Source organism: Poecilia formosa, unplaced genomic scaffold (genome assembly GCF_000485575.1).
Source record: "Poecilia formosa unplaced genomic scaffold, Poecilia_formosa-5.1.2 Scaffold145, whole genome shotgun sequence".
In the NCBI taxonomy this organism is placed as follows: Eukaryota; Metazoa; Chordata; class Actinopteri; order Cyprinodontiformes; family Poeciliidae; genus Poecilia; species Poecilia formosa.
The window spans coordinates 1,527,092-1,549,509 of record NW_006800084.1 but is presented as its reverse complement, the minus strand read 5'-3'; the positions used below and the strand labels follow the sequence as shown (position 1 = coordinate 1,549,509).

At 37.5% G+C, this 22,418-nt stretch overlaps 2 protein-coding genes and 1 long non-coding RNA gene across 4 annotated transcripts in view; 1 reads left to right on the top strand and 2 right to left on the bottom strand.

The window, feature by feature from the left end:
• The first annotated feature begins 1,036 nt into the window (after positions 1-1,036).
• Positions 1,037-12,544, top strand: LOC103145690 (transmembrane protein 47-like). Its single transcript, XM_007563250.2, has 3 exons — positions 1,037-1,386; positions 3,908-4,048; positions 10,985-12,544. The coding sequence occupies exons 1-3, from the start codon at positions 1,170-1,172 to the stop codon at positions 11,164-11,166; spliced, it is 540 nt and encodes a 179-aa protein (XP_007563312.1). The 5' UTR covers positions 1,037-1,169; the 3' UTR covers positions 11,167-12,544.
• On the bottom strand, positions 1,453-13,613 carry LOC103145691 (uncharacterized). Its single transcript, XR_001663498.1, has 3 exons — positions 12,904-13,613; positions 5,720-5,841; positions 1,453-2,499 (listed from the first exon to the last, which is right to left on the bottom strand). It is a non-coding gene; the product is annotated as an uncharacterized LOC103145691 (long non-coding RNA).
• Positions 13,614-20,181: 6,568 nt separating this feature from the next.
• The window catches only part of il13ra2 (interleukin 13 receptor, alpha 2), an 8,536-nt gene continuing 6,299 nt past the window's right edge, over positions 20,182-22,418 (bottom strand). For both annotated transcript variants that reach the window (XM_007563249.2, XM_007563248.2), the window contains one exon: positions 20,182-21,634. In XM_007563249.2, the coding sequence (XP_007563311.1) occupies positions 21,570-21,634 (65 nt within the window). In that variant the 3' untranslated portion in view covers positions 20,182-21,569. The remainder of the gene's footprint in view (positions 21,635-22,418) is intronic.

Sequence of the window (22,418 nt, the reverse complement as noted above, 5' to 3'; positions counted from 1 at the left end):
CAATAAATGGTAGAGGTTACTCTGACTATGTGTTTCTGATTTAGTGAGTTGTATAAAAATGAAATTATTGACTGAAAATCTGCTTGGAAGTTCCTTAAATGGGTGTTATGCATTTTCCAGGCATATAGTCCAGTTTTACAGCACAGTCAAGTAACTATTTGTTACCTTCATTTGTTAAAAGTGCTTCACTTTTACATATAGATTTGAAACATATTTACATGTCAAATAGAAGAAATTAAAGACATTTTACTTCTTAATTTGACGCCTTGAAATTGTGCCTACAGTGTTTTCTCTTTCCGACACGCCTTCTTCAGCACGTCATCATAATGCTTGTCATGGCGCCGTTGTTGTCATAATGAAAAAAAATTAAATAAAAAATAAATAAAAAAAACCATCAAATTATATTACAACCGCAATGCTTTAGGGTTAGTGTTGAGGATTCTGCTTTTTATCACTCGCATTTTTATTTTTTCTTTACATTAAGTTAGCACAGATGCAATTTGGCATAATTTTTTATTACCTTTTTCGTTAATTTCAGTCAAATTTATTTGGAATGACTGATGCTGGAAAGTTGTTTTGGAAAAACATCAGGATTATTTCTGGATTACTGATTTCATTTTTACTGGACAGGTTTAAATAAATATAATAAAAATAATATCATTATTGTTGATATTTTGTCTCTTGCAGGAATACTGGCTGTAGTTCAATAAGTTATTGGTTATTTAATTAATTGTTTAATTTGATCTTACATTTTTTAAATTACAAATATTTCTACTTATGTGCTAAATTTGACAAAGCAGATGAAAATGTTACAAATATAATATGTTGTATTATTATTATTAGTAGTAGTAGTAATAGTAGTATTATTATCTAGTAGTAGTAAATATTTTTCATTTAGTTGTAATTACTTACTAAATGATTCATAAACCATTCGATCATTTCACAAATTAATAAAACATCACCACTGTTCAGCGGAGGCGGCTGTAATAAAAACAAACAAAAACTCTTCTTCACGTGATCCACGAGAACGTTTATTGTGAAAAGCCCATGCAACCGGAAGTGTCCCAGGCAACTTTCCCAGCTGGTCTCAGACAAAGCAGTGAGGGGGTTATGGTAGGAGAAGAAGCGCATCGACCTCCGGAGAGCTGCTGCTGACGGGGACTGAGAAGATGTCTGTGGACGACGTGTACGTGTTCCGGCCATTCAAGCTGATCGCCCTGCTCTGCGTCTTCCTGGCGCTGTGCCTGGACGTGGTGGCTCTGCTGAGCCCAGCCTGGGTCACCGCCGAGCATTTCTCCCTGTCTCTCTGGGAGTCCTGCTCCCAGTCCGAGGCTCGGCAAGCGGCGGAGGAGGCTGCGTGGAGCTGCTTCTCCACCCTCACATCTGGTAGGAAGAGGAGGAGGAAGAGGCTTTTGTTTGTTGTTTGTTTCTCGCGCCTGCTGGGTTATTTTACGGAGGTTGTTGTCTTTAATTTTCTGGTCTGGCTTGGAGCTTCTGATATAATCAGATTTTTGGCGCAAAAGCCTCCAAAAACTTTAGGGCAGGACCTGAATAATGTTGTTTGATGGGAAAAGGTGTGAACCCTTTGCTGCTCATTTAGGCAGCCATTTGGTGTGATGTTATTTACTAAACAGTTAATCTCACCTTTTTTTATTTTGAAAAAGATGCACCTGTGACAAAATCCCTGTCAGCTTATTGGTGTAGTTTTAAGAAAAGTAAATATGTCTTCCAAACATTTCAGTGTTAAGTTTGAAAGAAAGCTCTTAACTCAAGTAGCATCTTTGCTGTTTCTCTCAGAAATCTACTAAGTTGCTTTCTAAGAGCTCGTCTGGCCAGGTGAAATTTGCTTTATCTGGTTTTAGGAAGAGACAGTAAAGGTTGAATTGAACTTTTGCTTTGTGACAGGCAAAAAAACAAACTTAAAAAGGTAAGACAAAAGGATTTGAAATTGACATAAACTGTATTCAGCATCTGATGTTAGTAACTAGCATGATTAGCTTTAGCTGCTGTCTTGGTGTGTACTCCCTGGAGAATATAGATCCTTATTTTAAATCTAAAAGTTTTCCACCATTTCCAAGTTAATCAAGCTGATTGTTGTTTTTTTTTAATTCTGACTGGACAGCCACAGATTAGACAAACAATGTAAAATCACTAACTGATTTTACATTGAATTCCTTTAAAAAAACAAAAAACAAACAAACTCCACCATAAGCATCTCTGGCACATTAAACTCCAACAACCAGAAGGCTTTAAAACCGTTTAAATTATCACATTCCACATCCTCCTCCTTTTTGGCTTCAGAGGGCCCAAACCTGGACTTGCTAAATCAACATCCAGCACCAGTTTATCTCACAATCCTCTCCAGAAACAAACGGGGACCTGCAGCCTGTGGCGGCTGATTTCCCTCTCACCCTGTGGAATGTGTTGGGGTGAATAGGAGGCGGGCCCGCTGCTTTGAGCTCATTAAAACAACAGTGGAGTGGGGTCAAAGGTGGAGATCTGCAAAAGGCAACAAAGGGTGATCATCCACATGTCCTCGTGCTCACTCAAAGGTTCTTTGACTTATTTATTTTTGGAGTGACGTTGTTGTCCTAAAGGAAATAGCATGCAGGTGACTGGGTTGATTAAAAACAATGTTAGAAAGGACTAGAGAGACATACTTGTAATGTGAGAACATCGTTTCTCTGTGTGTCTGAGCAAATATGTAACCACTTAATAGAGTAAAGATGCTGAAAAAATATCTTCTGGAGTTTCAGCAAACTACGTTCAGAGAGCAGTGATAAAATGTTCCTTTGGAGGACAACAGGAGGATGTAAAAACAAGTCAACTTATCCTTTTATGGTTTGGGTCAGAGCACAAGGCTTGGTTAGATTGTTATGGCCCAGTCTTAAAATAAAAAGAGAAGAAAAATAGGGTAAACGTGCAGTTTCATCCGCCTGCGGTTGTGGAGGGATTCTCAGGAAAAATATGTTACGATGGAAAGAATGTCTGAGTTGTACTTTTCTGAAAGGAGCAACAGCAGTTGGTGTGGAGCAGACGTTGAAATTTTGTTTTAAAAGTCACCAAGGATTTCCAGACACTAGAGAACCAAAATCTTCAAGTAGAAAGTCCTAAACTTGCTGATTTCCATGTGGTAGTTACAGTTGTGCTACGTTTTCACAGACGTGAAACTTTCCCACGTTCACCCCTTCAGAGCCATCTCAAAAGATACAATTCTTTTTGTGCACCCGCCCATACACAATCCTCCACAGGTTCAGAGCTAAACAAGCTTCAGCAAACTGTTCACATTCCTCCTGCTAGAGGAAACATTTGGACTCTACCTGGCTGGATGAAGAACAGCAGTGGAGATTTTTCTCCAGAGATTTCTGCTACATACATATTCAGACTTCTACGGTGAAAATAGAAGCGTAAAATTTTCCTAAATTTTAATGGTTTTAATGGAACCTAATGCAGGTTCCATTAAAACCTGCATTAAAAGTCTGTCACTATTTACCAAATGGCACTTCATGACAACAGGCATAAGCATTCATGAAGACTCCTTCATGTCCATGACAGGTTTTGTCATGTTCATGACAGTCTCATATCAGTCTTATGCCCACCCCTTCAAATAAACCCAATATCCTGTTTTCCTAATATTTTAATTGCATTGAAGTAAAATGTTGAGAACCCTGTATCATTACCTTCTCTCCACAGTAATGCATTGCGTTTGCGGCTTGTTACTCATGTTCCTGATTCTCTCCTGCAGGCTTGAGTCTGTTCTGCTCTGTTCGGTTCTGTGTAGGATTAGCACTTCCTTTGTGCTGTTCGACACAACGCTTCAATTCAGCCGCGCTGCGCTCTGAATCAGGTGTTTTTTGTTGTCGGAGTGGGATGCTGCTCTCTAACCTGCCTGTTTCCTGCCCTGCAGATTGGCAGATCGCCACCCTGGTGCTCCTGGGGGCCGGCGCCGTCGCGACTCTGGTGGCGTTCCTGGTGGCCCTCATTTCCCTCTGCTGGGGTACGAAGAGGCAGCACTACCGCATCGTGGCGGTGTTCCTCTTCACTGCAGGTGGGTCGGCCTTTACGACTCCCTTTGAGTGAGCGCGTTTGGGGATGGAAGGGCCAAACTGATTTGCATTCGCCACAATAGTTTCCATGCTCGCACGTTTTCTTTTCTATGCTCCCGTTAAACAGAGGCGATGCAGAAATGGAAAGAAGAAAACCGTCAGAATGAGGTTTGGTGGTTGAGCTCATATTTTTGCGAGGTTCAGTCTGGAGAGTTGCTGCTGCTGCTTGAGCCAAGAAACAGCAGCCGCAGAATTTCCAACCTTACCAGCTAAAGTAAAGTCACATTGAGACGGGGCGGGGGGAGTCATTAGAGACCGCTCAGCCAGCATTGCCTCATAAGATGGAGTCCTGCTTTGTAGAAAGATCTCTTGGGCCAAACCAAACTCCGTAGCGGAGGAGGGAGGATCTAAATCTGAAACGTGTAATTAGGAAGAATAATGAAGACACATTCTTCCATGAAGAATATAGAGACTGTAATGACTGAGTCATAACTCAAGCCTCATTTAGCTTAGCAGTAGTGAAACCCCAACCACTCACTATCACAGCACGTTACTCACACTGACTTCAAGCAATGGCAGCTTCCAAAATAAAGTCAAATTATACAAGAAACAGACGTCCAGCACACTACAAATAAACCTCAACGGTTTCAGAGTGTGAAGAAAACTTTATGCTTCTCAGCATGGAGACTTTATGACACGTTTATTATGTGCTAAATTAAGTCCAGAGTCAAAAGTCTATTAATTCCCCCATTTCTACACTGCAAAAACACAAAATCCTACCAAGTAGTTTTGGTCTAGTTTCTAGTGCAAATATCTTAGTAAAACTGAAATAAGACAAAACTAACTTACGAGTAACGTAGCAAGATATAGAGACTTGTTTTAAGTAAATAATGTTTTAATATTGATGAAAAAGTACTTGTTCTATTGGCAGATAAATTAGCTTATAATATGGGAGAAACGTCTTCTCGTAAGTGAAATATTTGCTCTCCTGAACCTCTTTCTTCTACATATTAGCTGTGTATCAGATATGGCTGCCATGACAACCAATTCTTCTATCTGAGCTGCAGATTTCTTCTAAAGTAACCATGGGATAAGCCTGTTAGATCAGGTGAGCAGCTCATATGCAACAGTGGCAAACTCTTTCCATTTTCAGATAAATTAGGTTCTCTGAAAGCTTTTCTAAGCTTGGGATGTTTTATATCCTAGCCCTGATTCAAACGTCCCCTTGAGCTTCCTGCTTTGTTCCCTGGTCTTTATGATGCCGTTTGGTCGCTAATGTTCTCTAGCAAACCTCTGAGGCCTTCACACAACAGCTGGATTTATAGTGAGATTAAATTACACGTATGCCGTGGTGGAGCTACATTTTATTTATGGGTATCTGATTAAAGGGAGCTGAATACAAGTGGAGGCCACCCTTCTCAGATTTTTATTTGTTGAAAATGTTTCTGTTCTTTTAATTACGAGTGTGAAGGCGGTGAAAAGGTTTTTTCTAAACGTCCCCTTGAGCTTCCTGCCTTGTTCCACGGTGTTTATGATGCAAACATAAAACCATTTTTCAGCTTTCCACCATGCATACAGAGATATCACAGCTTTCTCCACTTCTTCTGATGATGAAATTCCCAAATTCTTGGCAATTTTACACTTATGACATTACTCCGAGGTTGTTTACTGACCTGTTAACACTTGGCCTAATTAGCGAGCTGGACCGAAGAGGCCATCGTGACGCTCCTGGCTGTTTGTCTTTCAAAATGTTTTTGCAGCCAGCATGGACTCCAGCGTGGTGTTTGTACAAAACCTGTAGAGAATTCAAACTGAAATAATTAGGCAAAGTTTTAAAAATCAAATGGGTTTCTTTGACTTTACTATGAAAACATTTGGTCACTGAACTTTCACAGTGATCTGAGCTCAGAGGCTGAGATCAAATTTCTGCCGTTCCAGGCTTTCGCGCCACATATTTCACATATTACAACACGAGTCTGCACTGAAACGCTCTGGATCCTGAGCTCAGACCATCACTCATCAGAAACATTTGGCACAGTTTGAAACAAACTACAACTGTGAAGAAACATGATCAGCATAAATATGGAGGGGGAAAAAAACAGCTTTTGCTGCCCGAACGAGCTTGGTTTCCTTTTGATCAACCACAATTAATGGGGTGTTTGCAATGGCATCACAACAAGTACCCAGCGGTCATCTTGGAGAGTAAACAATGGCCGTAACCGTGGCAACACATGCAGGAAACTTGGAGAAAGCAGGTTTTTAAAACAATAGTTCAAAAAAAAAAAGACAGGTTGGTTTCTAAATAAATGAAATCTAATTGATGGGCTAGACCCACAACTGATGCAAGTTAATCTTAATGAGTGTTTAGGCTGCCAAGCATCTCTTACTCAAGAGTTACTGCTTTTGCCAGTAAGACTCAAAACCACTTCAGTTGGGTAATGTTTGGGAAAACATGGTTGTTGTTACTGGCAAAGAAAGGATTTCCGTTTGTTCTTTTTAACTATTAGTACGCGCTAATGGCCACTAGCTTTTAATTGATGAAATAAAATTAGTCATAGCTCAGAAATGTAATTTTTTATCTAGGCTGTTGCTCCAAAAGCAGTGGATGGTAAGGAATTTAGGAAAAGGTACCAAAGTTCACAAATCATGTTTTAAATAGTCTACATTTAGTCTAAACTCAACTTGCTTATTGAACTAGTACAAACTATATTTGAAATGAAGCTAATTTCTTAGAGTAATTTACAAATAATCAAATTTATGATAAATTTAGAAGTATACGTTTGCAAAGGTGTAGAATTTATTCATGAAAATTTGTAGGAACCCTATAATATCTTTCATATTCAATGGATCAGTTTAACTGTGCCAACCTGTTTGCCATAATACACTTGAGGCTGGGCAAAAAGCTTATCTCTCAAAATGACAGCATTTCCAAATATACAACTACAACTACAGGGTAAGTAACCCGTATTCAGAATGACCCAGTCAAAGTCCAGACTTAAATCAAATTGAAATCCTGTGACAAGAGTTGCAGATTTTTATTTTATTTTTTTTTACAATCCAATGATCTATTTTGCAAGAAATAATGAGCAAAATTCTCAGTTTCCAGATGTGCAAAGAGAAGCATCCCCAAAAACAAAAAGACTTGCAGCTGTGATTCCCTCAAAAGTCCAGCAAAATGTGGATCTAGTGGATCTAGGGAGACTTCTTACAGATTCATGTCAAACTTCTCCGATTTTTACTTGCAAAACATTTTTTAAAACCACAAATCATCTACATTCTGGTTTACAATTATTCACTACTAATAAATAAAATACTCAATAAATGTCACAATAAGAATTTGCTGGACAATAAATTGTTATTGCAATAAACGATAATATTGATTTTTTTTATACCGTTTTCAAGTAACGTAAAGGCAATAGCGAAATAATGCAAGAACACATTCTCAAAGATGAATAAACTTTAAATTCTAAAGAATATTTAACACTGGAACTGGAAGACATTTTAAATATCCAAAACAACAAATGGAATAAATTAATCATTCTAAAAAAGAGCCAGAATTAATGCTTTTATCATGCTTTTTTTGGTAGAAAGAGGAAAAACGATAAATCATGCAAATGGAAATTATTGAGCTTGTTCAAATATATTTTGCAATTCGTTGATTTATTGTTTATCGCGACGGGCCTCCAAAATGTGAAAGTGGTCAAAAGAAAGCAGACTTTCTCAAGCCACTGTAAAACTGAGCAAAATGTAACTTTCTAACACTGACTGGCATTGAAAAGGAAGCTTTGTATTGTTCCCTCTCTGCAAACAGCTGCTACAAAGGAGCACTGTAGTCCTGTCAGTGGCTGTGGCTTTCCCTGTTACACATTTACTGCCAAGCGTGGGAATGCCGTGTTATTCCTTCCTGTGTGTAATTGCCTTAAGAGCCTGGAGAGAAAATGTCTCCACACAGACTCAGGAGTCCTCAGCAGAAGGGCTGGATTGTTAAAAGCCTCTTGGCAGGAGGACTGTGACTCTCTGGTATTTATTTTCTTTCCAGAAATATGACCTCAGCTCACTCCGTCGGGACTCAGTGAACACGGGCCGGGTCTCCACCCAAACACCCAGGGCTGCGTCCTGTAGGAAGGAAAGGTGGAAACACCTTTAAAGTCCTCAAGAGTCGCGCGGCGTGCATGCGAAGGAGCGAGCGTAGTGCGAATTATTTTGGGTGTGAATGGTGGGGAGGAAAGGATGATTCAAGACGTTACCGCAAAAACCTTCGTCCACATGCGAGGCGGAGATTAAGAGAATGATGTTTGCGACTCTTCGCACTTCTTTTGCGTGAAAGAGCTGAAGGAGCCTTATGTTGTGGGTGCTAACATCTGCGCTAAACGTCTGTCGCTGTCGGGGAGAAGCCACTTCAACCAGGCCTCACTTTCCACTGAGAAACCCGCAGAATCCACCGTCTTTAGAAAACCTTTTTTATCTGTGAAGTTGTAAGGTATGAGTAGTAATAACTCACAATACACCTAACTAATTCTTAAGGCCTTTTTTGCTTTGTGCCTTGCAAGTATTGGCATCTTTTTTCACATTAGAGCCCTGTTTTATTGGGTTTTTAGGTAACAAACCAAGGTGAAGCTTTGCATATTAGTGAAGCAGAAGGGAATTGATTTATGATTGTATTTTCTTTTATTCTTACCATATATTAAAATCAGATTTCTTTTAACCCGAAATAAAACCAGCTGCCACTAGAAGCATTTTTTTACAGCTGTGTACAGTAATCCTAGAATTGTTAACAAATGTATAATTGTTTGAGAAGGTTAGTGGACAAAATGAATCATGAGCTGCAGTTTTTAAAACCATAAGAAAATAACGAGAATCTTGACTGTCTTTGATATTTTACGGATAAGAACGGGATAAAATTTGCACTTATATTCATGTTTTTTATTATTAAGTTCATTTTACATCAGAGAACAAGGTACATGGTAATGGTACATTACATTAATGAATGAATATTAAGGACCGTGTGTGAAATTTGTGGTTTTAAATACGGAGAGTTGTTGAAGACAAACTACATGGGACTGACAGCGGTAAATGAATAATCTACACAGTATTGAATTGTGGCGATGAATCCAAATTCAGGCCGCACTATTCAGCGTTTCTTAATTTTTTCATATATAATGCAGAAAACCAAGGATCATTTTTTTAATAGTCGTGGGTTACTTTGTGTTGGTTTTCCATGAAACTCAATAAAATACATTGAAGTTTCTGAGACAAAATGTAAAAGAAAAAAAGACTTAAGGTAAACTAAATATTTTGCACATCAGAATATGATCATTTCAAGCATCAGAACAAATAAGTTAATAATCATTAATCAATCATTCATTGCATAAGCATGTTATGTTCAGTTTATTTTGAAAATGCAGAAAAACATCCGACCGGTTTTATCATCAGGTCCCGTTAAAAGTCAAACTGCCAACTTTTAATCATCATTTCATCCTGGAAGCTGTTAGTGTTCGCTTTCATGTTCAGGTTCATTAATATCACATTTCCTTGTTTAAACCAAGAATTGTTATACATCAAATGGCTTCCCACTGCTAACGGCGCTAACATGTTACAGAGTTTTAGTTTGAAAGACGGGAGGAAAAAAAACTTCAAAAAAAGAAGGATTAATCCATAACCAATGTTAGATTTTGAATTTGGAAAAAAGGCATAAAGGCAGAGAGAAAGGAAAACTATCAAACAAATTAGGCAAATATCTGAATAAGCCAAATGAAAGACTTCAGTGAAACAGAAAAAGTGGAGCACATATTCTAGATTGAGTGTGGAAATGGCTGCTTAAAACAGTTTTTGAAATGTCAGTAATTAGTAATTAATTATTATTAGTATTAATAAATCAGCTTTCTGTTTCTAAAGAATGTAGATCCTTTGACTAAGGTTCGTTTTCTGCTTAATGAATCACAGAAACGTCTCGACTCATCTTACATAACACTGTTTCCTTTTAAATATCCTTTTACGTCGCTGTGCTTCCTCTGATTTCATTCCTTACTGTTTTTTTGAAAAAGCCCAAGTTGGAGTTTGATTCCTCCTCCAACATCCTCCACACACAACCAGTCAGTGTTCACTGACTGGGAAAAAAAAGGTTTTCAACCAGTCTGCCAGCAATCATGGCCAGTGAAGCAGAAAATTGACCAATTTTGCTCACAAGCTTATTTTTAAAATTTTTGATGCTGTTAGCAGAGCTCTTTAAGGAAAATTTCCCCCTATTTTAAACCACATATGTGGGAACTCTACATTGCGTGGAACAACCGTTGTTGGTTTTTTTCATGTTTTCCGTTTTCTCTAACACACTTTGAACAGTTTGACTCCTAATCTATGCTGCTGTGAATGTGCTATTGTTTGCATTTCCCTGTGTAATCCCCATCACATTACAGGCGTTGTCTCATAACAATGAGTCTTGTTTTTCTGGTTAGAATATTCAATGCCCCAATAATATATATGGTTAGGAAGACATTTTTGTTGCTACATGTTAGCTTGGCAACACAAAAATTTGTCAAATTCAGAAAAAAAAAGTTTGATTCTCAAACCATTTTATAGAAAATAGAAAATGTTTGTGTTTAGGTTTTGAATTTTGTCTGTTTCATATAATACTGTCTGGTGCAGATCCTGCTGCAAGAAGCAGTTAGCTTCACTAGTTTTGATTTTATAAAGCACAGAAAGTGCAGTTGTGGCCTACTAATTGGCTGTAGGATGTTTATCCTACTAAATAACAATGTGTTACTTATTATTAACAATTAAGGGTGAATAAGTTTCTTATTTTACGGTACAAAAAAAACTAACAAAACACTTTTACGATCAGCTCAGACATTTCAGTTTATGCGAGTAATGCAACGTGAAGGGCTGCTTGTAAAATCTTTGTTTATTAACGAGCGTAATCTCATGATCGTCTCTGGTTGCAGTTGTTTTGCAGGCCTGTGCCCTGGTGCTCTACCCAATCAAGTTTATTGACGGGACGGTTCTACAGACCTACCATGAGTTCAACTGGGGCTACGGACTCGGCTGGGGAGCCACCATCTTCATGCTGGGCGGAGGGATACTCTTCTGCCTGCGGGCGGACATTTACGAGGATGCCATGTACTAGTGAAATCCCTGCCGCGCTGCTGAAATGCAAACCTAAACCCACAGAAACTTCTCTTTGCTCTGCACAGGGCCTGTACGTGAGCAGACCCCATGTCTTGTTTCTGCCTCCTGTCTTGCTCTTGCTGTTATTTTTAGACAGGTTGTGAAGGTGTTATTTAGGGCTGCGAGAGTCGATCTCCACCCCCATCCTGCAGTCACACTCAGCTGCCGGTGGCGTTTGGTGGAGGGGGCGAGGTGGCAACACTAAAGCACAGAGTTTTCTGGACTGGCTCGGGCTGCTGGACGTTTCCAGGATGTTTATTGTTAGAAATGACACAGACCTGAATGTGCTGGGGCTGACTATTCACCAGGACTGACTGATCTCCACATTTCCTTTTTTTATTTTTATAGTGTATTTATGGCATAATTTCTCTCTTTCCTGATATTCAGTGTAAATTTCCCCTCTGTTTAATCTAAAACATATCTAATAAGTGTAAATTAGATTTTTTATAGATGTGTAGCCTCTGGAAAAAAAAAAAATCACAGTAGTTTGTCCCATAAAATCTACAAATAAATATGAAATATTTCTATGTGTGTTGTTTGAAGGAAACATTTCGACATATTTGTTGCAAACTGTCATGACTGTACACCACAGAAACAAAAATACAAACCAGTTTAGAGAATAAGATTGCATTAACAAATCGACATTTTCAGTGAGATTCCAGAGAAATGAAGAGAATCATGGATAATTGTTGTTTATAAATGGTTTTTGTTCATTTTTCAGCCTTGCTAGCAAAATAGATACTCTTCCACAAAATTATTACAGATGCCAGGACTTTGGCCAGTTTGTGTCCTACAGGTATTTTGACAATCCACTAAATTTGAAAGGGACAAAGACGGGTGTACATCAGCCCTCCATGAGTTATATTAACTCATTTTTTATATATTAATAGACAAATCCCTTAAGAATGTCAACAGAACCAAAAACTGCAGGAGGAAAATCCTGGACCCAAAAACCTTTTTAAAGTCTAATTTTGTCATGATTACAGCCCATAGTCTCCCCTAGGATAAATACAACCACCTTCCTTCAAGTCTCCCCTTCATCCATTTATTTTTATCCAGGCACTGTCTGGCTCTTTGACTACTACTGCCTATGGACTCCTGTTTAGCAGAGCTGAAACTAAGACATCAGCAATCCCACAATGCAATGCGGTATAACGCCTGCGCTCATTCCCATTACTATTTCAGTTAACATCTTAAACATGGCACCTTTAAAAATAGTTTATCCTTCAAATTCTGAAAAGTGTACAAAGCAGTTCTAAGTTATTACTAATTATGTCTAGTTTGGGAGTATTTGGTTTTTAATATTATTGTTGGAGGCAATATTTAAGTATATTTCTTTAAATTTTCAATCAGAAATACCCCATCTACAAATTATCTAATACATTTTTCTATGAAATCAATGTATAGATATTTTCTTTCTATTGTTTAATACTTGGAAGAAGACGAGCTGCTTTCACTATCTGGTGGCTAGCATAAAGTCAGCTGGCTAATATGTAAACTTGAATTATGCTACACTACATGAAACATTTGACATACTTTTTGTAGTTTGAAAGTTTACACAAACTCTAATGTCATGTATTTATGCCTCTGTCTAGTGTAAACTTCCTAACTTTAACACATGTCCTTTAAAACAAAAAACAAGAGATTTTATTACGTAGCTAACAGTTGTAACTAAACCAGTGATCGTTTATATTACCTTGGTTCACCTGAATCAAATGAAAGCTCGTTACCAGCTCCGTGAGAAGGCAGTCCGATAAGGAGCTGTGTTGCAGCAGGTACGTAAAACTAGGCCTTGACTCAGTGTTTTAGGGCCTTGAGGACTGGAGGTGGACGGCCCTGGTACAGACTAAACAACCCTGAGCCACCGAACCTCTTTCATTATCTGGAACACATTCCTCAGAGGAAGGCGGAAGCTATTTAAAGAGGTACCACGGGACTGCTAGCTAGCTAGCTAGCTAGTGTGTACAATGTAGAGATACATGGAACATTTCCATGTTCAGTACCACATTTTACAGCATTTTAACAGTTTACTCATGAATTTAGGATGGGAAATCATTTCACTGACACATTCACTGACATACCTGGTTGCAAAGCCTGAAAATAAATCCCTTTTTATTGCTATGCTTCTCTGCTAGTGAACCTTTTTACCACCAAATAGGTCATCTTCCATTAACAGTTAAATTTATTTTAAATATTTTAACTGTTGCTCTTACTAGAAAATATGAGACAAACCAAATCTCGAGAGAAAAAAAACAAGTATAGCAAAATCTATATTTATTTCATGTGACTGAAGTCTAACTGCCAAATAGACTTTGAAAAGAAACTGGAAGAAAATAAAAGATATAAAAACAAACAAAAAAATATCTAAGAAAGAAGTGGCAACAATTTATCCAGAAGTTAATACAAATTAACCATTATTATTATTATTATTATTATTATTATTATTATTTTAAAAAACAAAGAAAGTATCGCATCCAAAAACCAGAATACCTAGGAAAACAAAAAAAAAAAGTAATTTATATTCAGGTGTCCAAATAAATGTATGCAGGTCAGGTTTTTTTGTTGTTGTAACCAATTCATGACATGAGTGTTACACATCTTTCTTGTTGGAATATGTTCTCTTGGATTGCTCATTTAGAAAAGTGACGTAGAAAATGGTTGTCTGTCATGTATTTATACCCCAAGATAACAGAAAAAAAATAGAAAAAGTTATGTTTATATAATACAAGTTGTAGGAGTGCAACTGCAGCCACGTTTTTTTTTTTTGTGTGTGTGTGAAATTGCTGTATTTTTACCCAAATAATTAAAGATACTTAGTTCAAAAGTTGTATTTTTCTGTCTTTTTTTATTTTTGCAACTGTGGTGAATAGTAAATTTAGTTTGACAATTTTTGCACATCTTAACCATGAAGGCTGTACTGTACCAGAAATACATAATGGACAAAGCGGAAGCTTACAAAATAATTTTTAAAAATCTTATTTTCATTAAATAAGTGTGTGGTGCGATTTAAGATGTTAAAAGTTTAAGGTGGCATTCTTCCCGTGTCTGGTGGAAAAAGCATGGTCACACTTGAGCAGGCTGGTGAAGGCTGCCTTCAATCTGCTGCAGCTGAAAAGGGATAAACATTTCCCACAGCTGCAGCGGTGTGAAAACCGAACAGCTGCGAAGAGCATTTACACCAGAATCAACAGCCCCCAAGGGGGAAAGGAATCAAAATTATTTCACCATGTAGACTTGATAAATGGGCTCTGTGAGTTGTGCACTGCTGTTTTCTGAATGTGTGTTTTTATTTATTTATGCACGGTATCTCATTGAGATCCAAGCTCTCATTTACAAGAGAGACCTTCTTTGATAAAAATATTAAATTAAATTAGGTAAAAACAAGAGTAGCTTTCATGAGAAGATTTCTCTTTTTGTCTTAAGAAATTTGAGTTGTTCCAAAGGAATCAAAGTGGATAGTTTCAGATCCTGCTTTAGTGTTTCACATTAAAGCAGCAGAGTGAGAAAATGCTTTTTTTTTTTTTTAAAAAAAAAAGTTCTGACCTTTACTAATGGAAAACCGAAGGAGAGCTGAAAGTGTAGCCTGTGACTGGGGTAGCTTTATAGATAAAAATGCACCAATGCATTACCAAAAAATATAAATTACAGTGAGTAAAAGCCTTACAACTTTAATGCACCATGATTGACAGCATCCAACATATGTAAAAACAGGCGGTGGGTGCATTTATGTAAACATCACAATGATCGAAACGAGCCAGGATGGTTGTTAAAAAAATGATGCTTCCTAGCACTTTAGCCTCCTGGGATCTTAGAAATGTGACTTAAAGGTTAGAGGTGAGGCGCTCTAGACCATCCTCATGATTCAGTTTTTACAAATTATGACTCCAGGCAGTGTGTTTTGGTTACATTAAGAACAGATTGTGATTTCATGTCAGAGAGCAAGTTGAGCATTTTTTAACATAGCAGTGATCAAAAACATTAAGCGTTCTCCTACTCCCCCATGTAACCTTGTTTATCCTTGAACTATGCACATTCATTATCTGCAGTCGGTTTTCTTTACTTTTAATCAGCAGCAGAGGGCTGTAAAATGCATCATCTCACTACAGTGATCTGTCTTAAAGGTCAGTGGTGGGAATGCCTGTGGGCTTTCACCCTCAGGTTTCTGCCCACACAGATACTCCTACTTCTCTTCTGTAGCTCTGAGGATAGAGAAGTCATAAGAACAGCATGAAGTGTCTCAACGGAGGCATAGTTCCTGTGTGCTGGTAGAAAAGCTGGTTGCTAAATTCCCAGGTGCCCGGACTGTTTTCTAAGTGCACTTAGTGGGTGTTGTGTTTGACAGCAGCCTTAATAATGGTCGCATTCTTCCACCTAGTGGTCAGATGAATGTGATGTCAAGTTGTCTAGCATAAACTGTAGCACACACGCAAAGCCACTTTTGGTCAAATGCAGATTTCAATTTATCAAAATTAACATCTGGTCCTGGGAGAGAAACATTTGTTAATCTTCTTTTCTTTGTTTCTACCATAGCTTGAAGCGGTACTCGGTATATTGTTTTTATGTATTAGTTGTTGTTTTGTTTTATTGTATTCTGCTCATTTTGAATATATTTTACTTGACAGTGTTTTCTTTATCGACAGAAAATAAGCAGAACCACTGCAGCTCGGCAGCAAGTGGGACAGACCAAAGCTTTTAAGGTAGATGGTGAATCCTGCAAAATCCAGTTAGTCAGAATTTGAAGGGAGTCTGTCCTGAGAAGATTAGCCTGGCCCCTGGGTGCAGTAACCAGCCAGGCCCTGCACGCTTTCACCCTGCAGGGACAGATTCCAGTTACTGAACCCGGGGGTCAGAGACGCATCGGCTCTGGCATGCCGTCACCTGAGGAGTAACAAAGTCATTGCTTTACCCAAGCATAAGATTTTCTGAAAACAAGCATAAAATCTAAAGATCAGACCTGCAGCCGTCCAGCGCTGCTGATCCTCATGAAGGCTCTCATCTTGTGCAGATGAGAGCCAGCGAGCTGTGAGGCTGATGAACTGACTGAGCAGCAACACCTGGGCTGTACATTACCCTCCTACCAATCTATTATCAAGACTGGCTCCGCCAAAATTACACATTAACCCAAATAACTTTACTTGCTTCTCTTCTACTATCGCCACTCTGCAGCCCCCAGGGTCCCGTTTAACCTACATGTGTTTTTACTGGGGGCTGTGAATGGTACAAATCCTGCACTCATGTAACTTGTGTTATCTCTTGAGGTGTAATAAAATTATCTGAATATCTTGCATAATATTCCACTTTGTATTACAGCGTCTAGATAAGACGAATCGCAGCGTGAGCACAATTCTTATCCACAAACTCTTATTACCATTTATCTAAGCCCATAAATAAATCCATGCCTAAGCAGAGATCAGAAGAAAAGGGCTGTGTGAACCTGACAACACCGGTGTGGGAAGCAGTCAGCTGCCTTGGCTGACCTTGAGGATGTCAATAAATGCTGGATCAAACACAGAGCAGTGGTCAACCTACAGCCAGATGGTTATTTTCTCAATGATAGAGAGAGAGAGAGGAAGAGAGAGAGAGAGAAAGTATCATGCAGCAAGCAGGTTAGTGCTGCACATGTATTTGAGATGTGTACAGGATGATCCTCTTGAATCATTACAGTCTTCTGTAATCTCTCAGTATTTCAGAGAGGGAATGATCACTGAGGTTCCCTGGACATTTGGAAAAGAGCAAATATTCCACCATATTTAACAAGGGAATGTGGTACTTTTCCACATATTCATCCTTTAGCAAACAAATTAGTGACCATGTTTGAAAAACTCAAGCTGAGTTTAAAATAAGCTCAGTCCACATAAAGTCCCAGTGGATTTAATAAACTGGTTAGAGTTTAAATAAGATCCTTTCTTGCCCTCTAAACAACCATGGAGGCTTTGTGATTCCAACTCTTTAATCCAGATCCTTAATCTACATTCCTGCATATAATCGATTTCCTTTAGAAAGTTATTAAATGTTTTATCTTTTCATGTTTAACTAAAACCCTGCCTTCACAATATGTTTTTCTTCGTTCTTGTTTTCTTTTTGCTCACCCTGAAAAACGTAACTAAAAAGCAGGAAATCAGGAAGCGGAAAACACTTATTTACTCCACTGTGTCTCCAGTCATCTTCCAGTGGATCATCTAATGTATCCTTATTATACCAGCCAGTTAAACTTATGTGATTCCCTGGAGTTTATTTAACATTTGACATAAAATCATAATAAAAGCATTAAAATGTTTCACAAGGTATTGTAAAAGATTTTAAGTTAATTTAATTGAAACTTGTGTCTTAATCTTTATTCCTCGAGGGCGATGTGTCCTTAATCCAACATATCTGACTCAACTACTTAAACAGCATACAGCTAAAGACTAATTACTGAAGTTTCTTGAAGCACTTAAACGCTGAAGAACATTCACCGTCTCAAACCCGTCTGTGGTTTGAGGCGGCTACTTTAAAGTCTGCAACTTTATGACTTCCACCAACTAATATGAACACACTGGTAAAACAGAGAACAATTTTGGATTTTATTTATCTTGGGAAAACAGTGTCTTCAGTCAGAGGCCTCTCCAGATTCACTGTAATACAGACTGCTGCAAAAGATCCGTCCTGCCAAAAGCCGTAACAATCTACAAAACCTTTTTGAAGAATTTGAATTAATATGACTTTATTCATCCCAAAGTTCCCTTTGCAATCAATAAAGTCTTTTTTAACTGAATTGAATTGGTGAGTAAGTTACGAATCCATTTTTAATAAAACTAACCCATTATAGATTGCTTAAAATGCTCCTAATAAATCTTAGGAAGGCATCTTTTTATGATTAGCAAACAAAACAGAAATAGATTTCTCTATTTCCTTTCAATTATTTGACCAATTAATCTTTTTTGAAAATGTTTTACCAGTTTAAATGTATATTATTCTGAGTTAAATGATGAAATATTATTGCACATGTGATGCATTTTAATTTTACATGATTCAAATTTCCCTTCGAGCAACAGAACTGCAATACTGATTTCTGGCCAGCAGATGTCGCTCTTTATACACAGTCCGTGGAACAAATTTATCTTATTTGCTATTGTAAGTTATTATAACGTGGTCAGAAATATACATCAGCAGCAAACACTCATTCAGAGTGTAAATGAAAGAGCTGGGCATCATTGTCCGCCATTTTTAGATAATATCTTTCACCATGATTCACTGGAGTCTCAAAGTCTTAAATCCCTTTTGAGTCTGATGTCGACGACTCTTCTTCTTTTCTTCAATTTCTTTTTTCTGTATTTACTTTGGTTATCTTTGTAAGACATTCAAATCTGACAAAAAGAACAGTTAGAATTAGTTTGAAATATTGTTTTAAAACGCAATTAAAAGCCTAAATTTTCTTACAACCTATTCTGGAAGCCTTTTTTGTCATATATAAAACTCTAAACAACAAATTATCTGGCTTTCATGACAACATTAATCAAATCTACATAGTTATACAATGTAATAAAGTTAAGTCAAATTACAGCAGCCAGGGAAAGTGGTAGCTGAGATTTTTTGTATACAAATCTGAATATTCCTCTTCCACTAAAAGTGTGGAGTGTTCTTGTTTATTTTGGTTTTCTTCGTCATGCAGCCATGCAGACTGCTGAAAGATATTCTCAGTTCATTAACTCTTCAGTCTACATTTTTCTCTGGAATGTATTTTTTGCTTTGGCTGCAGAGTTTGGCTCCTTGTCAAGGAGAAATGCATCCCTCCTGCCAGGCTTATCAGACGAAGGGAGGATTCTCGTCTGACATTATTTATGTATCTCCAAAGGTCCTAATTTACCATTGCCATCTTCTCAATATATTTATTAGCCCACACACAACTTACTGTTACCCATTACATATTTTATCCACATTGGCAGTAATTACAGTAATTAATTCTTGCCTTTACAGAATGAGAATTATTCCACTTATACAGTTAAAAATAAAAGAGAAGTGATTAGAGAAGAACATAAAGTTAAAAATTACTATAACAGTTTTTATTTACGTGCACAAGAATTCATTAGGTTTCCTGCATGTACTGTTCAAAATGAATCAATATCGAGTTTATCTCTGCAGAAAGTGAAGAAAGAGGAAATAGTCTTGCTCTAGAGAGTTTACATTTTTTCTTGGCCTCAAACATTTTCTGTGGAAACTGAAACATGCGTTCCTGTTGATCGCTACTACTGAGTTGTGAAATTACTGTTCGCGAGAAGGGCTTCACACCAGCATTCCTTTGCTTTTTTTTAATTTCTCAAAAGCAGACATTTTCAAATGTGATAATAAAAACCCAACTTTCTCAGCTCCGGTGTTTTCTCTCTCCTGATCTCCAGCTGACCTCACGTGTTTCACTACCAGTTCCTGAGGCTTCATGTTGCGTTCTGACGTTGGCTCCTGCTGCCTTCAGGTCGCCCTCCTGCAGTCCGTGCCTCGCCTAGGCTTCATCCCCAAACTACTTATTTGTGCTTTTGTACCTGATCCTCCTTGCAAGGAACTGTCTCAGAAGGAGCAGGATTGTACTTTAGTACTTTGCCTTGGCATTATTTGATTTTTACACTTTGAATCTTTGCACTCTTTATGTTTGAATATGCATATTTTGTCAACCTGGTTTGTTTTGCATACTGTCTTTACTTTTTGTTTTAAGTGTTCCCTACTTTTTTGGGATCCCTTGTCATCCTAGCCACGGTTGGGTTTAATCATGCTTTGTTTAATTACTTTGCTGATCTACTTTCTCTTGCTTTATCATTTTAGACTCAGACATCTTGCTTGTTCTATTGTCAGTGTTTTGTCTTCAAGAGATCCTGGGAAAGACGAGTGTCAATCAGGCAAGATGGTGTAAAGTTTAGCAGATGTTATCCATCAGAAGTTCTGCGTTTCTTTTTCATTTGTTACATGTATTAAGTTAAAAATCAAAACTTGACATTTTGAGAAATACCATATATATTGTTTATTCATACTTTATTAAAAATAGGTTACAAAAAGCAATATATACAAATCTCTTCCAAGCTTCACAAAAGCAGATGTTTATGTGCAGACCGTCATATTTTCTTCCCACTTCCATATATGTGGGTATTAAGACATGTCAGGTTCTTAATTACATCAAGAGAAAATAGCATCTATACATATATATATATCTGGTGCTTTCCTTTTTATGCAAACCACGACACAAATTGACCAAAAAAAAAAAAAAAAATTAACTCAACTTTATTTGTCGAACAAAATCTAAAATGTTTCACATCTGAAAATTACTGATATGTCCGGCATAAAACAAACATGGACAAAAATACATCCTTAAATTGTCTCTCAATAAAAAGGTAGCATAGGAGCATAAATAAAAACTCCTTAATTAAGTGCTAAATTGATAAATATAGAAACAAACAATTTATCCCCACAATCTGATTATGCAACAAACCAAGATGCATTGTGAATATGAAGGCATACATTCATATACTTCTATTTACATTTTCAGGTTATTAGAACATAAAGTAGCATTAAAATTCAAATGAAACCAGGAGGGAGTGTGGTGATTTTTAACTCTTACTGTCAAGGCACCAATCACGTTCGCTTGTGCCGGAATAAAGCAACCAAGGTAAAAGTCCTGTTGGGGTCAATTCCCCAAAAATGGCAAAGTTTGTGGCATTAAAACACTGACACACTCATTTCTACTGGTCATGTTACACTTTCAGTTGCATTAGAAATACTAGGCTGGTGATTAAAAACTTCTCTGGTTCAAAGTGTGCAACAGAGACGGTTACAAATACATTCTGAACCATCACATTTCTTTTTTTTGTTTTTGTTTTTTAGTTACATAAAAAAATACTTGTTTTATCAGGTTTCTGGCAAGGTTTGAGGCCCATATTAAACAAGTAAATAACATGATAAAATACATAAATGTACATGTATATAAAATACGCAACAATTTTGGAACTTCTGTTACGTAAATCACCTGGCAAGAGATTTGGCAAACTATAAAACATCCTGGTTAAGTAACTGCAGAATGTTTAATCCTCCAGCAAGAGCTTTGGCGAAAAAAGAAAAAAAAAGTACACAATAAACCAAAAACTCTTGATTTATTGTCTCTAAAATAGCTTTCCAGTTCTGTTTAACACATTTGTTGAATGCTAGACAGTGTTGTAAATAACACGCTGTGCAGAGTAGTACAGCAATTAACTTATCTGGACAGGCAGCGTCAAACATAAGTAGAAGTGCAACAATAACAATGAACAAAAAAGAATAAAAAAAGATGAGTTCTGAAATGTTTTTAAATGACAACATCAGTGCAGGTTTTCTTGCCGCTGTAGATCTTTGAAACTCTCTGACTCAAGTTGTTGGTAAGCAGCTTGGGAAGCAGAGAGTCCACTTTCTTCTGTGGTCCTGATTTCCTCCTGTTATGAAAAGCACAGTTTGGTCTTTAGGTTATTTTATATTCTGTTGCCCTGCAAAAGTAACGATCCTCCTTCACATTTAATCACTGCAAACTTCAACTTATTTCGCAGGGTTTTTCATTTCAATTACCAAGAACAACTAGTGCACACAATTGTGAAGCAAACGGAAAATGATGTAAGACTTTCTAAGTCTTTCAGAAATAAAACTCTGGATGATGTGGCATCTGTGCTCAGTCAGTTTCCAACCAATTATTATTAAAGATCACTAGGTTATAATAACAATAAAATGTGTTCTGGACATCTTAATGGATCGAGTATTGCACTATGCTTAACTATAAACCTGTCAAGACAAAGCACATTGTTAGAATGACCCAGTCAAAGTCCAGAGCTAGCTCCTATAGAGAATCTCTGACAGAATGATGTTTACAGATGTTTTCCATTCTCAATTAGACTGAGCTTATTTTGCTCCAACAATGGGCACAAATTTTAGTCTAGACATAAACCTGGCAGATATGAAAAAAGAATGAAAAACAAAGAAATAAATCATATGTTAGAAAACAACAGCAAAGCATAACGCTGCACTTCGAGTTAAAGAGGGAACCACCTGCAGGTGGTGCTGTAAGAAAAGTTCACATAACATGCTGGATTACATCACACAACCACAATAATCTGAAACCTTACAGCCGCAGGTTGTCGGCTCGTAGAGGAATTAAGGAACAATTAAAACTTGGGTGCTGTGGTGGCGCAGGGGCAAAGCACAACCCACATATTAAGGCCTTAGTTC

Excerpts from the sequence above, each read along its gene's own strand:
- LOC103145690 (XM_007563250.2), top strand. The coding sequence starts at position 1,170 with ATGTCTGTGGACGACGTGTACGTGTTCCGGCCATTCAAGCTGATCGCC. Across the intron at positions 1,387-3,907 it reads CTTCTCCACCCTCACATCTG|ATTGGCAGATCGCCACCCTG; the intron begins GTAGGAAGAGGA and ends CCTGCCCTGCAG. Across the intron at positions 4,049-10,984 it reads GGTGTTCCTCTTCACTGCAG|TTGTTTTGCAGGCCTGTGCC; the intron begins GTGGGTCGGCCT and ends CTCTGGTTGCAG.